General features: G+C 46.7%; 1 protein-coding gene and 1 long non-coding RNA gene across 2 annotated transcripts; both read right to left on the bottom strand.

Annotated features, from left to right (window-relative positions):
* Positions 1-618: 618 nt before the first annotated feature.
* LOC137480833 (uncharacterized) lies at positions 619-1327 on the bottom strand. The gene is made up of 3 exons (XR_011003131.1): positions 1204-1327; positions 894-947; positions 619-806 (listed from the first exon to the last, which is right to left on the bottom strand). It is a non-coding gene; the product is annotated as an uncharacterized lncRNA (long non-coding RNA).
* A 200-nt stretch (positions 1328-1527) lies between these two features.
* Positions 1528-8904, bottom strand: LOC137480790 (uncharacterized). Its single transcript, XM_068202125.1, has 5 exons — positions 8733-8904; positions 8513-8647; positions 8103-8297; positions 7689-7841; positions 1528-1676 (listed from the first exon to the last, which is right to left on the bottom strand). Exons 1-5 carry the CDS (start codon positions 8784-8786, stop codon positions 1542-1544), a joined length of 672 nt encoding a protein of 223 aa, XP_068058226.1. The 5' UTR covers positions 8787-8904; the 3' UTR covers positions 1528-1541.
* Between the last annotated feature and the right edge of the window lie 1746 nt (positions 8905-10650).

Here is a 10650-nt window from a genome sequence, read left to right as displayed (position 1 = left end):
TAGATGTGGGCACCAGTATAAAAGTGAGTGGACTGACCCACCTCTCTCCTCCCTTTCTTACTGTCTCACAGCCCCAACTCCTGACCATCAACGTGACAAGACCAGCCTAAGGGATGGGGTCTAAGGACTGGTGATATTCTTTGTTTTCTTCCCTTGGCAAAGCACAGTTATCATATTCTGCTCCGTGACCAGAAAACATTGGTATGTTGTGGTGGCAGTTGACAGACTCTCTGTTTGTCATCCAGTCCCTCTAGGACCCCTGAGGTTTCCTTCTGATCCCCTTAACACCATGGTACTCTGCTTGGAAACCCTTCCAAATTCATCATGGTGAAGGAAGGTGGCAATACAGCAACAGCAGACACCTCATTGAATCCCTGGAGACCCATGGGAATGCTGGAGGTGGGGCCATTCTTTCTGTGCCCTATCTTCATTGTGTGGTAAGGGGACTTTTTCTAGGTGAGGACAAATGCAGCTTCTCTTAGGAGAAGCCTCAGTGAGGGGTCAGTTTCTCAAGTAAGCCTGGTGCCAACACGTACTGAAGGGAAAGTCATTCCACAGGCAGCAGGACAGGCCAAGCAGGACAGCTCAGGATGCTGCACATCTGAAGGACACCATTGGTTTGGGGCCAATTGCTCCGACTTTGTGAAATCACAGCTACCCTCCTCCTGGTTCCGGGCACCAGCAGCACAATGCTCGCAGGATGAATCCTTGTTTTCGCTGAACCTTTGGACTCCTCAGGATGCAGGTCATCTGAACTGCCAGGCTAGAGACAGAGGGATCACTGTCTGTCTGCAGGGGCTGAAGGGCTGTGACCAAAAGGAACAGAACCAAGATGAACTCCTATGTTTGCAGAGATGCCCAGACATCCCCTTCCATCCATGCTCCCCACTCACCACTGCAGATCTCATCCAGCTTCTCCATGCTTTGGAGGTGCCGTGCAGCCAGCCCTAGGCACAAAACTCCATCATCTCCTGCTCCCTAGCATGCTTCCAGCAGCCTGGCCCTGCCTTCTCCCTTAACAGGGGTGGCCCCAGGAACTATCAGCAGTCCAGGGGAGTGGAACTGAGCCAAGTGGCCACTAAGCCCAGCTGCAGTGGTGGCACAGGGAGGGCTGAGACCCTGCACACAGGAGGCACAGGGCAGTGCAGCAGCAGGAACAGTGGCTAGGCTGCCCAAACGGGATCTCCAGGGGCTGGGGCTCACCAATGAACCTGACAGCCACCTCTCGCTCAGTGGCCTGAGGGTCCTTGATGTACGGCAGGCTCTGATGCAGGTACTCTTCAGCCCTGCTCTTGTCCTTCACCGGCTGGAGAGAGGACAAGGGGATGGCATGTCCCACAGCTCCCCAGTTGGCTGGGGCAGTCCCTCCTGCCAGCGCTCATCATTACAGAGCCCTCCCTCTCAATGAGTTCAGGGAAGGTAAAGATCCCTCAGGGCTCTGTTCTTGAGGATAGGAACAAGGGTGCAGCTCCTCCTTCTCCACAGGCTGTGGGCTTGGGGCTGCAGCAGAGCTGGTGGGGACTTTGGGTGCAGGGCAACTCTCACCCAGCCTGCACCCTGGGGCATGTCCTTGCCAAGCACTTGCCAATCCTACGTGTCTGCTGCGTCTCCAGCAGGTGCTTAAGCTCCTTCCACTTGAGGAGCTTGGCAGCAGCAAGAAGGGCTTCCCCAGAGGCCTGCACAGCAGCAGAAGCTGTGAGATAGCACCATGGCTGGCAAAGGAGACCTCTTGGCTTTGTTCCTGAGGTGATCCTGTGTAGAAGAATTTTTGAGAGAAAGAGGTCAGGATCTGTATGTTCACAATCTGTATGTTTAGAGTGAAGGTTGAGCTACCCCAGCCTAGGCCTCAGATATGGGCCTCGGTGAGGCCTTGAAGCCTATGGTGCAGTTAAGAATAAGTTTGTGGCGCAGTCAGAAATTATGTTAAGGTATAACACAGTGTACTGAGCTATCTAGGTGTGAATTAGTATAGGTTTGCAGTGTGAAACTTTAGCCACCTTAAGACAAGGACAAACAATGTTTGCTTGCCAATGAGAGTGTGCTCACGATTGTAAACTATCTTGAAGTGCATATAAACTGCTGTCTTATAAACAATAAACGGAGAACATATGATTAGCCACACTGGTTCAGATCTGCATTTGTTCCTGTCCAGCTCACCTTCTTTTTATGACGTCCTGGTTCACTTGGCGCCCGAACAGGGACAGAAAGTCTCCAATGAGTTTCACTGAAATTATAGTGACTGTCACTTCTATGATAGTGACGGGAAATGTCCCCTAAATTGCATGCAGGAGGGCGCGATGAGGGGCACAGATCCCAAATTGCTTTTAAAAGCGACTGGGATTGGATGCTGGATCACTGAAGCCTCCTGAGAAAGGTTTCCACATCGTTTGTTTGCTTGTTCACAACGGGAGACCAACGGTAGCCTCCGTTGTTCATGCATTGCCCTCGTGGCAGAGGTGGACGGAACGGAGCAGGGTGGCTGGAGCAGTGTGCCGCTGTGTCGTTTAGCAGATACAGAGCGCACCACAGTGGTGGGAAGGTAAGCCGCGGGCCGAGATAGTGAAAGACAGTGAGAATGGAATGTGATTGGGATGCGGCTCTTCGACTCCTTGGGTATGTTCTCTCAAAGAGAGGTGAAAAGATAAAAGACACTGACCTCGAGCAATTGACCCTATAGGCCAGAAATAAGGACAAATTGCAGTAGTCATTCCGTCTTTAGCAGGATGGAGTGGCAAGAACTAGGGCAATGCTTTGGGATTCTGCCATGGAGGGCGGAAAGGATAAAAAAACAGTTTTAGAGTTCGGTGCGGTTTCAAAGAAAGTTTTATGTATCTTGCAAAAATATGTCCACTGAAAAACAGGCAGCCGAGGCAGCAATTCAAGCGTTTGAGGGACCCGTGATTGAAAAAACATAGATTCAGAAGCCATCTCGGGTCCAAATGTTTTTTGGTGTTAATAATATGTGGCCAATGCGCGGACAAAGGGCTCCAGTCGGTGCATCCGTGCAGGAAGTTGTGGCCCGCATGGAGAGCCGCACGCAGGCGGTGGAAGTGACTCAGCTGGCTGCCAGGCAAAATGAGGGACAAGAGGAAGTGAGCCAGCTGCCCCACTCCTGGGGCGGGGTGAAACCCGAGGAGGCAGGCGGAGTTGATGACGAAACGGGGCTGGCTCAGGTGATGGAACACTGGGACGGAGACCAGGGTGGCGACAGGAGCAAGGCGGTGCCACCCCTGCACCCCCCAGGAGGCGCAGCCACAGCCACAGCTGCACGTGCATAGGGGGTGGTCACCCCGCAACCAGAGCTGCCGGCAGAGACCCACTCGTGGGGGGGCATTTTCGAACCTGGCCACAGCAGCAGGACAGCAGAAGCAACTGCACAGACAATAGCGATACAGCCCGCAGCAGTCCATTCATGTCACACAGATGTTGCCCAACACTGCCCGCTTCCCTTGAACTCTGACACAGACTAATCAGATTCAGACCCTCCCAATTTTAATAATCGTAACAGGAGGTGATCACAACATAAGACACCGAAAACAAATACTTTACAGCAAAAATAGTCCAGCTTGCTAACCTCTCAGTTCAGCCAACTCAGTTAGAGGACCCTTCCTCTGAGCAACAATTGACATTACCAGCTGTTTTGTAAAATCCAATGCAGTCCCAGTGGGCTTCGATGGTGAAAAATGCTATTTTAGATGGGGACTGGGATGGTGCCAAATCGTTGGCCTGTCCTGTTGTTGTAAGAAATAACAGTGCTATTTGGGAGCCACATGAATGGAAAATTCTCCAGTCAGCCAAACAAACAGTCACAAATTATGGTATCAGATCAGAGGCAGCAAGGAACATAATTCAGTAGATATTTAGAGCAGATGTCCTTTGTCCTGCCGATTCATCTAGCATTGCATCCTTGTTGCTGACACCTTCACAGTTTCTTATGTTTGAAAGGGAATGGAGAAGGCTGGCCATTGAGGAAGCCAACAAACACACAGTTGTGGGAGATCCTTTGTATGGAATCCAGACAGATATGCTGACTGGGCATGGACCATATGCGACAAAAAAGGTACAACTCACTTATCCAATTGAAATGCATCAATTGTCACAACAGCTGGCCCAACAAGCCTTGCTTTCAGTACCAGATAAGAAAAAGCCAGCACCTTATACAACCATAAAGCAAGGAACCGCAGAACCATATGGACAGTTCATTGACAGATTGTCAGCTGCTTAGAAAGATGCTCCTGATGTACCAGCAGATGTTCAAGAACATTTGTTTCGCTCACTTGCATTTGAAAATGCTACCTCACACACTAGAACTCTTTTAGCCATCCTTCCTCAAGGCTGTCCAGTCGACGAGATGCTTGTCAGAACCACATGAGCAGAGCAAAGCAATCAAGCTGCAGCATTCACCGCAGCCATCCAGGACACAATGCAACAGCAAAGACACATCATTGCAGCTGCTTTGTCAAAGAATTACTGAAGATGATCTGCAACCATTTCTGCTGTGGCTCCATGGCATTGATGCCAACAGCCCTCGAGTTTGTACCCCTGAACAACAAAGAGCTCTGATTCGAGATTAAAAAAAAAAAAAAAAAAAAAAAAAAAAAAATTATAACCTGGTTGAAGTTGTCACTGTTCCTCTCCAACAGTGATGCCTGTCCACTTGCCATTGTTTTTCAATGGCAAAAGAAAAAGGGGGAGTCCCAACTTGGTTCAGCAGCGATTCTGCTTGAATGGGTGTTTTTACCTGTTCAATGCAAGAGTCATGCACAGACAATTTCAGATCCCCCTGAATGGTGCTCAGGGCCTGACCTCGGACTGGGCACAAATCCAAGGGGACTGAAAGCTTTAGAGTTGTGGCAAATGGATGTCACTCATGTTCCAGAGTTTGGTAGGCTGAAAGATGTCCATGTCAATGTAGATACCTACTCAAAGTTCATTTGGGCAACAGCACAGACAGGGGAAAAAGCTCTCCATTTGAAAAGCATTTATTTGCCTGCTTTGCAGTTATGGGTTTACCTGTAGAAATTAAGACTGACAATGCTCCATCTTATGTCAGTCAACAAATTGCTACATTTATGCAGAAGTGGGGGTTGAAACATACCACAGGGATCTCTCACTCATCTACAGGTCAAGCTATTGTAGAGAGAGCAAATCGCACGCTGAAAGAATATCTAGCAAAGCAAAAGAAGAATGATGAGAATGATGTATCTAATTGATTGTCAAATTCTTGTTTCCCCTAAATTACTTGTGTTTAGCAGAAGGTAGAGAAGAACCTGCAGTTGTAATACACCACCAAGCAGTGAAAGAGGGAAGACCACAAACAATTCCAGGACTTCATGTTTATCACAAGGACATGCGAACAGGTGAATGGCAAGGGCCAAGTCCTGTGTTGTTTAATGGTAGAGGTTACATGTGTGTCTCAACAGGTACTGGTCCAGTTTGGGTGCTGAACAGATTTACCCATGCGTGTCCACAGGCTGAGATTCCAGCCAACCGTGATAACAAGCCTGACAACAATGATTTGCCTGGAATATACCACGACTGATGAAAATTAATTTTTTAGAGTATTAGAAAATAAGTTAGATGATCATAAGCATAATATTAAGTTTAGTATAAGTTATTGTTTGTATTTAGACTTAAGTTTAAAAGTAAGTTTGTTTCTTTCATGTTAAACGGAGTAATCAAGAATGGGAAAAATATGTGGTGGGTCACAGTGTTTCTACTAAGTAGTGTCTTTGTAACTAAAGTACCTGGAATCCTTGATGTGGACAAGAGACAAAACATGTGGGTCACCTGGGCCAAACAAATGGGGCAAGATTCGTTCTGCCTGTCTTTGGCCACACCATCTAGCCCTTTTTGTACTTGTTTAATTGGAGTTCCACTGGGTTCCATGGCAGAATTCAAAACGTGGACCCAGGCCAAAATAGATCCAAAAAGTGTTCTGGGAGCACAGGCTGCTGCAGTTGTGCAAAATCTTAAAATTGTTAGCATCCCACCCCAAGAATTTGATCTTCTGGGCTCTGTCCCGGGAAATTACTGTTTGATATTTGGACCTCATGCTATGAAAACAACACAAAAAGGAAACCAGCCAAGTGATGACAACACTTGGTTGTCTCCCAGATCCCAATTATATTATAACTATTCAGAATATTGTAATAATTGGACCCAATCCATGATACCATCAAAATGTGTTGCAAAACAACTGCCACCAGGAATTTTCCTCATTTGTGGGGATCAAGCCTGGTCTGCAGTGCCTCAAAAAGCTATGGGAGGCCCATGTTACATTGGTAAATTAACACTGTTTGCTCCCACAATCCATCAAGTATTAGGATTGCCTCAGAAGCCTCAACGAGCCAAACGGAGTGCTCTCCAACTAGACCCCATTGTAATGACCAAGTATCACTTTGGGGGTGCACATCTATAATACTATCCTCAATTTTCTCCCCAGGAGTTGCTTCAGCGCAAGCTCTCACACAATTGAAAGCCCTGGCCTGCTGGACAGGAGAACAAATTAATATTACATCTAAAATGTTAAGTGAGCTTGCCGTGGATGTAGATGACATTAGTCATGCAGTTCTGCAAAACAGAGCTGCCATTGATTTCCTTCTTTTAGCACAAGGACATGGGTGTGAAGAATTTGAAGGCATGTATTGCATGAATTTGTCTGACCACTCTCAATCTATAAACAATTATCACAACTGAAGGGCAATATGAAGAAACTTGTTGTTGTAAATTCTCCGTTTGTCAGCTGGTTCAATTATTTAGGTTTCACTGGATGGTTCATGGAATTAGTTCATTTTGGTATTATAATTTGTCTTACTATTATACTTATTCTAGTCTTTATACCGTGTTTATTACATTGCGTACAGAAAATAACTAGCCAAGCCTTTGAATCAGTCTGGGTAGCTCAAAAAGAAAAAGGGGGAATTGCAGAAGAATTTCTGAGAGAAAGAGGTCACCATCTGTATGTTCACGATTTGTATGTTTAGAGTGAAGGTTGAGCTACCCCAGCCTAGGCCTCAGATATGGGCCTCAGTGAGGCCTTGAAGCCTATGGCGCAGTTAAGAATAAGTTTGTGGCGCAGTCAGAAATTATGTTAAGGTGTACCACAGTATACTGAGCTATCTAGGTGTGAATTAGTATAGGTTTGCAGTATGAAACTTTAGCCGCCTTAAGACAAGGACAAACAATGTTTGCTTGCCAATGAGAGTGTGCTCACGATTGTAAACTATCTTGAAATGCATATAAACTGCTGTCTTATAAACAATAAACAGAGAACATATGATTAGCCACACTGGTTCGGATCTGCGTTTGTTCCTGTCCAGCTCACCTTCTTTTTATGAGGCCCTGGTTCAATCCTGCCTTTAGGAAGCTGGGATATGCCCTCACCAAAGCATCTAGGGGTCCCTTGAGGACAGCCCTGAGGTACAGGGATGGAAGCTCAAAGCCCTGGCCTCCAACACATGCCAGGGACAGCAAGGAAACATGTGGGGACACAACTATTCAGACTTTGGTGGCTGTGGGTTGCTGCCAAGTCCTGCTGGAGCAGGTAGGGCAGGTGCTGGAAATGGCCATGCCAGCTTCTCCACCCCTGCTCACACTGGTTCTGCAGGGACCCTTCCCACAGGCAGTGTTGGGGGAACCAGCAGCCCATCCCTGTCTGTGTCACTGCTCAGCTTTGAAACCTTTACCTTGGCCGCACCAGGGCTCTGGTCACTCATGCGAAAGAGGAGTGGAATCAGCACACTCCTTATGTAGCTGTTCCTCCTCTTGTTGCTCCCCACCACTGACTCCAGCTGGTATCCAAAGATGCAGATGGAGAGCTCTCGCAGCTGCCTGCATTCCTGGTAGGAAGGAAGAAAGATAAGCTTTGGAAACAGCGGCTCCCTGCCCACTGTGATGGGGCATGGTCCATCACACCCCTGAGGTGAGGGGATATGCTCTAGGGTAAGTGAAGAGAAGTAATGCTGGGCTGCAAGGCTCAGAAGCCACAAGAGCCCGGAGGAGCAGAGTCTGCTCTGAGTACTGCTCACACAGCTGGGCTGCAGGGCAGCTATCACTGCCCAGTGCCTGTCTCAGGGCTCAGGGTCCCATATCAGCCTTACCGAGTCAAAGAAGAGCAGGAGGTTTTCCATCAGCTGCCCAGTGATGGGGCTGCCCACAGTCTCCTCTAGGTTTTGAAATGTGGTGGTTTTGCCCATCATATTTTTAAAGAACATTAGGCTCTTTATCTTGAGGTCTGCGATGCCAGCCTGCAGGATCTTCATCACATCTGGCAGGAGGACCTGCATTTTTCTTGCCTGTATGAAAGATAGTTTATTTTTTGTGAGACAATTCACACCTGGAAAACTCAGGCAGCTATCAAGCCCTACCATGGCAGGGAGGGTGTTTGGAGCAGTCACCTCCCTGCCTGACACCCAGACCAGGCCAAGTCAAGCCAAGCCAAGCCATCATGTTACCCACAGCCCCAGACTCCAGCTGCCAACGTGGCTGTCCCCAGCACCACCCTGCTTACCATGTCACGCTTTTCTGACAGCATGTGGAGGCCTCCAACCAGCAGGGAGGCCGTCACCTGTCTAGGGTGTCTCTGATTGCTCTCAGTGTCAGGCTTGTCACCCAAATCCTTGGATGGAAACTGTCTGGAGGATGGCTGCAGGAGTAAGCACAGCAGTGAGATACACTGGCAGAGCCTGCAGGCTCGTGGCAGGGGATCAAGGCCTTTTCTGGTAACTCACTGCCAAGTCAGGGATGCAGGTGCCTTCTGCAGTAGAGCTGGGAATATTGGTCATCCAGAGGAACGGAAGCAAGCTAACAAATACTGTTAATGTCTTCTCCCAAATCTGGGGCTTATAGAAGACCTGACCCCACAGCTGCAGGGCTGTGCTGCAAGGCAGAGCACTCTGTCAACAGGGCACTGAGGTGGTGCTCCCCAGGAGCAGCATGGTGGCTCTGGGCTGGCTCTCAGCAGCTCTCAGCTGCTTTTCTGTGGAGCACCATTCTCCACCCAGGCCATCCTGGGCTGGCTAGGGGGTGTCACCTCCATTCTGCAGGAGACAAAATGAAAAGTGGGAAAGGGACAAGTGAGAAGCTTTGAGGAAAGACCTCAGCACAATGGGGACTGTTGAGACAACAGGGAAAGTTGGGCTCTGCTTGCAAGCTCCTTGCCTTGAGCTCCCTGATCTTATCCTATCCCATCATCCTGCTGGACATGGCAGCTGTACTGACCAGATGTGCTCTAGTGGGGTGTCACAAAGGGCCCATCTGTGACCCACACCTGCCCCTAGCACTGTTGCGGTGTTTGTAGACATGGAACCAGCCCCTACCTGTGGGTGTCCACAATGAAGAAAACCATGCTATGTGTTTTTACATAATATGTTTTCAAGTACACCTTATTTTAAAAATCACAAAACAATAAAACAAACAAAACCCCCACCAAACAAAAACACATAAATTTTTTTTATTATATTGTTAAAAAAAAAAAGAATGTATAGGGGTAACATTGGGGGTATCTTCCTACGCTTATTCAGTCACAAAAATCCTTGAGTCTCTGACATTTACTTTTTATAAACTCACAGTAGTTTACTGAACTGTTATACTTCTTGTAAACAATACTCTGGTCTTATTACTAATTTTAAAAAATAATTGCAATCTAAGTAAATGCCTAAGCCTAATACTTCCCATTGATATGCACTCAAGCCTTGCATATTCCAGATATTATAACTAAGATGGTAAAAAGATTTCCTTCTCTGAGATGAGCATATTCTTATATTGTAGGTGATCATTTTAAGCTCCTCCTGAGGGCTGCAACTCCTGGTGCTAGAGGTGCTTCTGTAATAGAGTAAAAGACTAATTCTTCCCTAGGGGAAAAAAGCTTTCTACAAAAGCTGTGCAATGCAGCATTTTATTGCATCTGTATGCCAAAAATACTGCAGTATTTTACCAAAAAATTATAAACAATATGTATTAATGAAGGTGCTAAGTATCCTTGAAGGGTAAGTGCTGTTCTCTATAGATTATTATGTTGCCTTGGTTTAATTATTATCACAGGATCATTAGATCATTCTGGTTGGAGAGGTCATCTAGTCCAACTCACTCATCAAATACAAGGCAACAGTATGAACTCAGAACTTTAAAAATCCCGAAGAGTCCACAAAGACACTGTAGATCTGCCATGAGCTGAAAAACTTTGTCTTTCTGTGATTACACAGGTCCTGATGGTCTTTGGCTGTACCAGCAGGGTGTCCCTGTGATATGGATAACAGTGTGGACTGTAGTCTGCCTTGCTGTGAAGCCATTCCACAGCAAAGGAGATGAGCTGTCTGGACAGAGTTCAGATACATGATATTAAATCAATTAACTTAGTCTGACAAAAGGCAAAAGTAACTAGACAGTATATCTATTTTTATTCTCTCCAGTTAGTTTATTGATATTTTCAGTAGGTCTCCCAGATCTAAAATATTTTATGATAAGTACTTTATTTTACTCATTTACCTATATATTTTTCCTCCTTAAGTGTTACAATATATTTAAACCCCTCTTTGGTACATTTATTTCCTTTCCACTGACAGCTATAATTCCCTGTGATGGTTATCATTAATGGAAAAAAATAAATTTCAAGAGGAATTCATAATGTTGCAGTGACAACAAGAAATA

The sequence above is a fragment of the Anomalospiza imberbis genome, chromosome 1 (assembly GCF_031753505.1).
Source record: "Anomalospiza imberbis isolate Cuckoo-Finch-1a 21T00152 chromosome 1, ASM3175350v1, whole genome shotgun sequence".
Lineage (NCBI taxonomy): Eukaryota > Metazoa > Chordata > Aves > Passeriformes > Viduidae > Anomalospiza > Anomalospiza imberbis.
Note: the sequence above shows the minus strand (reverse complement) of the source record. Positions and strands in the feature narration are given on the sequence as shown.

Coding starts and splice junctions, on each gene's coding strand:
- LOC137480790 (XM_068202125.1), bottom strand. CDS start 8,786: ATGACCAATATTCCCAGCTCTACTGCAGAAGGCACCTGCATCCCTGAC. Junction 8,648..8,732: donor CCTGCATCCCTGACTTGGCA/GTGAGTTACCAG, acceptor TTACTCCTGCAG/CCATCCTCCAGACAGTTTCC. Junction 1,677..7,688: donor AGAGCCCTGGTGCGGCCAAG/GTAAAGGTTTCA, acceptor GCTGCTGTGCAG/GCCTCTGGGGAAGCCCTTCT.